The 2,870-nt window shown below is 55.7% G+C and overlaps 1 protein-coding gene across 5 annotated transcripts in view; it reads left to right on the top strand.

Annotated features, from left to right (window-relative positions):
• Nucleotides 1-2,870, top strand: part of LOC107096020 (arf-GAP with GTPase, ANK repeat and PH domain-containing protein 1-like) — a 91,294-nt gene extending 88,424 nt beyond the window's left edge. For all 5 annotated transcript variants that reach the window (XM_015392470.1, XM_015392469.1, XM_015392471.1 and 2 more), the window contains 2 exons: nucleotides 1,184-1,433; nucleotides 1,506-2,870. In XM_015392470.1, the coding sequence (XP_015247956.1) occupies nucleotides 1,184-1,433; nucleotides 1,506-1,715 (460 nt within the window). In that variant the 3' untranslated portion in view covers nucleotides 1,716-2,870. The remainder of the gene's footprint in view (nucleotides 1-1,183; nucleotides 1,434-1,505) is intronic.

The raw sequence follows: 2,870 nt of genomic DNA on the forward strand, positions 1-2,870 counted from the left end.
TCCCACCCATCTCTCACCCTGACCCAGTTAAACCAGTGTCCCTAATAGACAGTGTATTTTCCACGTTAGACTCGGTACCATCTCTGTGTCGGCGTTTAGGCCCCAGAATGAGCCTGATAGTGAACGGTTTAGTGAACGGCTGACACCATCAGACCGTCTGCCGGCTCTTAGCAACTCCAGCGGGGGGGAAGGCATGCGTTTCCCAGTCCGCCGGCCGGCCGGCCTCACATTTCCTCCCAGAGCCCCGCTGAGCGCCCCTCTCTCTGGGACTCCTCCAGGCTTTGTCCGCGGGCTTTGGGCCGTGGTCCCGGGCCCGGCCTCCCCGCTCTCTGGGTCGGACCAGGAAGGCAGAACGTCCAGGACATTCCGTGATGCTAGGCGCCACCTTGGACCCCCCCCTCCCAGCACAGACTGGTATCCAGGAAGAGAGTTAATGAGATTCAGAGGTTCCCACGCTGCTCCCAGACTCTCGGGTCCGCTCCTTCCTCGGCCTGTTGGAGGGGAAACCGGACCGGGTCACGAACAGAACCGGTTCTGCCAGAAGCTGAAGTTTATTAGAAGGAAACAACAGATTTCCTCCCCCCCCCTGGAAGAGGGGCAACAGCTCAATACGGGTCCCTCCCCCGCCGCCCCTCCCTGGCCCAGACTAATCCCTGGTGGCTGAGTGAGCCGCTGTTTACACGCAGGGATTAGACGGGAGATTAGAGGCGGATTAGACGGATCAGGAGTTGATGATACTGGATTGGAGAACAATGCTTCCTTCTGCCTCTGTGTCTTATTTTAGCCTTGGAGGACGAATCTACCTGTGGATTGAACACTTCCTGTGGGAATATATCCACTTTAATCCCAGCCGTCCATTGTTAATGTTGGGCTTGTTAATAAAGGTTTATTTTGGTTAAATCAGGTCTGATGTAGCATTTATCATTCTGGGATTTTTATTCATTAAACTGATGAAGAAAAAAAGTAATTTGAGTTTCTGGGATTAGTGGGATTAATAATCTGTGTCTGTTTCCAGCGGTGGTTCTGATCCAGTTGAATTTTACCTTAGAGTCCGTTTGTTTGAATAAAAATGAACGGACAAAAATCTAACGGATATAAAAGTGAAAATGTTTCAGATTCGTTTGATTTAAGGTTTAAAGTTTCCGTTCTGTGGCGTGACTAATCCCTGGGTTGTGTCTGTCAGGGAGGAGCGGGAGCGCTGGATCCGGGCGAAGTACGAGCAGCGCCTGTTCCTGGCCGCGCTGCCCTCCGCCGACGTGCCTCTGGGCCAGCAGCTGCTCAGAGCCACGGCCGAGGAGGACCTCCGCGCCGTCGTCCTTCTGCTCGCCCACGGCTCCCGCCAGCAGGTCAACGAGACGTACGGGGACGGCTGCACCGCGCTGCACCACGCCAGCCACAAGGGCAACGTGGTGATCCTCCAGCTGCTGATCTGGGTACGCCTCCTGCAGGGCGACGCGGGTCGGGAAACGTCCGCAGGATCTAACCGTGTCTTTGTCTCTCCGCAGTACGGCGTGGACCTGATGGCCAGGGACGCCCACGGGCTAAGCGCCATGGCGTACGCCCGGCAGTCCAACCACCAGGAGTGCGTGGACGTCCTGGCGCAGTACGGCTGCACCGACGAGCGCTACCCTCTCATGGCCACGCCCAACCTGTCGCGGCGCAACACCAACCGCAACAACAGCTGCAGCAGCCTGGGCAGCGCCGCGCTCATCTGACCGCCGCGCGCCAGCCCCTTCATGTCGCGACGCTAAGCCACGCCCACCACCCGCTTTTAATGGGAGAGCCTCAGGGCAGGACGGACAAACCCCAAAGCATGATGGGAGATGTGGTCCCCAGTCTTTGAATCAACCAGGCCAGTTCAACCAGTCTGAACTCATATCAGCTCCCAGTGAAACCAGTTGAAGGAACTCTGGCTCCCAGTAGAACTGACTGTTTTTATTTAAAGCGTTGTTGTGTAAATAGAGCTGTGTGCGCGTGGCTGGACCAGAGGTTGGACGCGTCGTCATGGACGACGACGATGATGATGATGATGATGACGATGATGATGATGATGATGATGATGATGATGGTGGCTGGGTGTATAAAGTCCTAAATGTACAGACGTGTTTTCAGGCTCAGGGAACGGAGACTCTCCATGCCGGCCTCCATCTTGTTTCTCCCGGCCGCTCCTTCAGTATTTATCCACCCAGATCTTCGCCTCTTCTGTCCAATAAAGGAGCTAAAGGGAAGCCATGGTCTTCAGCCCAGCTGATGCCGCGCCGCTCGCCGCCGCGCCGCTCGCTGCGCCGCAACCTCCAAGAAGGGCTGTTTCTTCTTCTCTGCTCTAATAACCTTCTTCTGTAAATAATGCTCCTCTGTTTCTTCGGATCGTGTTTGTGAATGAAAACAGGAAGTGTGTGAAGCGTCGGGCCGCAGACAGGAAGTGGTCTGTTGTGTAGAGTGGTCCAAGCTGCAGCTAAACATGGCGGCTGATGGTTCTGGTCCAGTTCTAATTGATAAACCGGGACTAAAGTGGCTCCAGAACCTCCCACCTGTGACGGGCCGACCCATAGCGAGATGTAGGAGTCTGGACCAGTGGTTCCGAACGCCGTCATGGTTCCAGGACGGTGAGTCCAGGTCCTCCTGGTGGTTTTCAGGGGTAATTAAATCCGGCGTGGTCCTTCCCAGGACGCCTCGCTGGTTTCTGGATGTCGGACGTGTGGGAATGTTTGGACCGAAGGTGAGGACAGTCTCAGGAAGGAGGCGGAGACTCCCGGACACGGCGGGCCGGCTTTTCGCTTTCCGAGCCGCTGTCAGCTGGATTATCGGAGCAATATTCGCGGCTCGCTGTGTCGCCGTTATTCTCATAAAAACGTCTGTCTGTCGAAGTA

The sequence above is a fragment of the Cyprinodon variegatus genome, unplaced genomic scaffold (assembly GCF_000732505.1).
Source record: "Cyprinodon variegatus isolate N-32 unplaced genomic scaffold, C_variegatus-1.0 Scaffold592, whole genome shotgun sequence".
Lineage (NCBI taxonomy): Eukaryota > Metazoa > Chordata > Actinopteri > Cyprinodontiformes > Cyprinodontidae > Cyprinodon > Cyprinodon variegatus.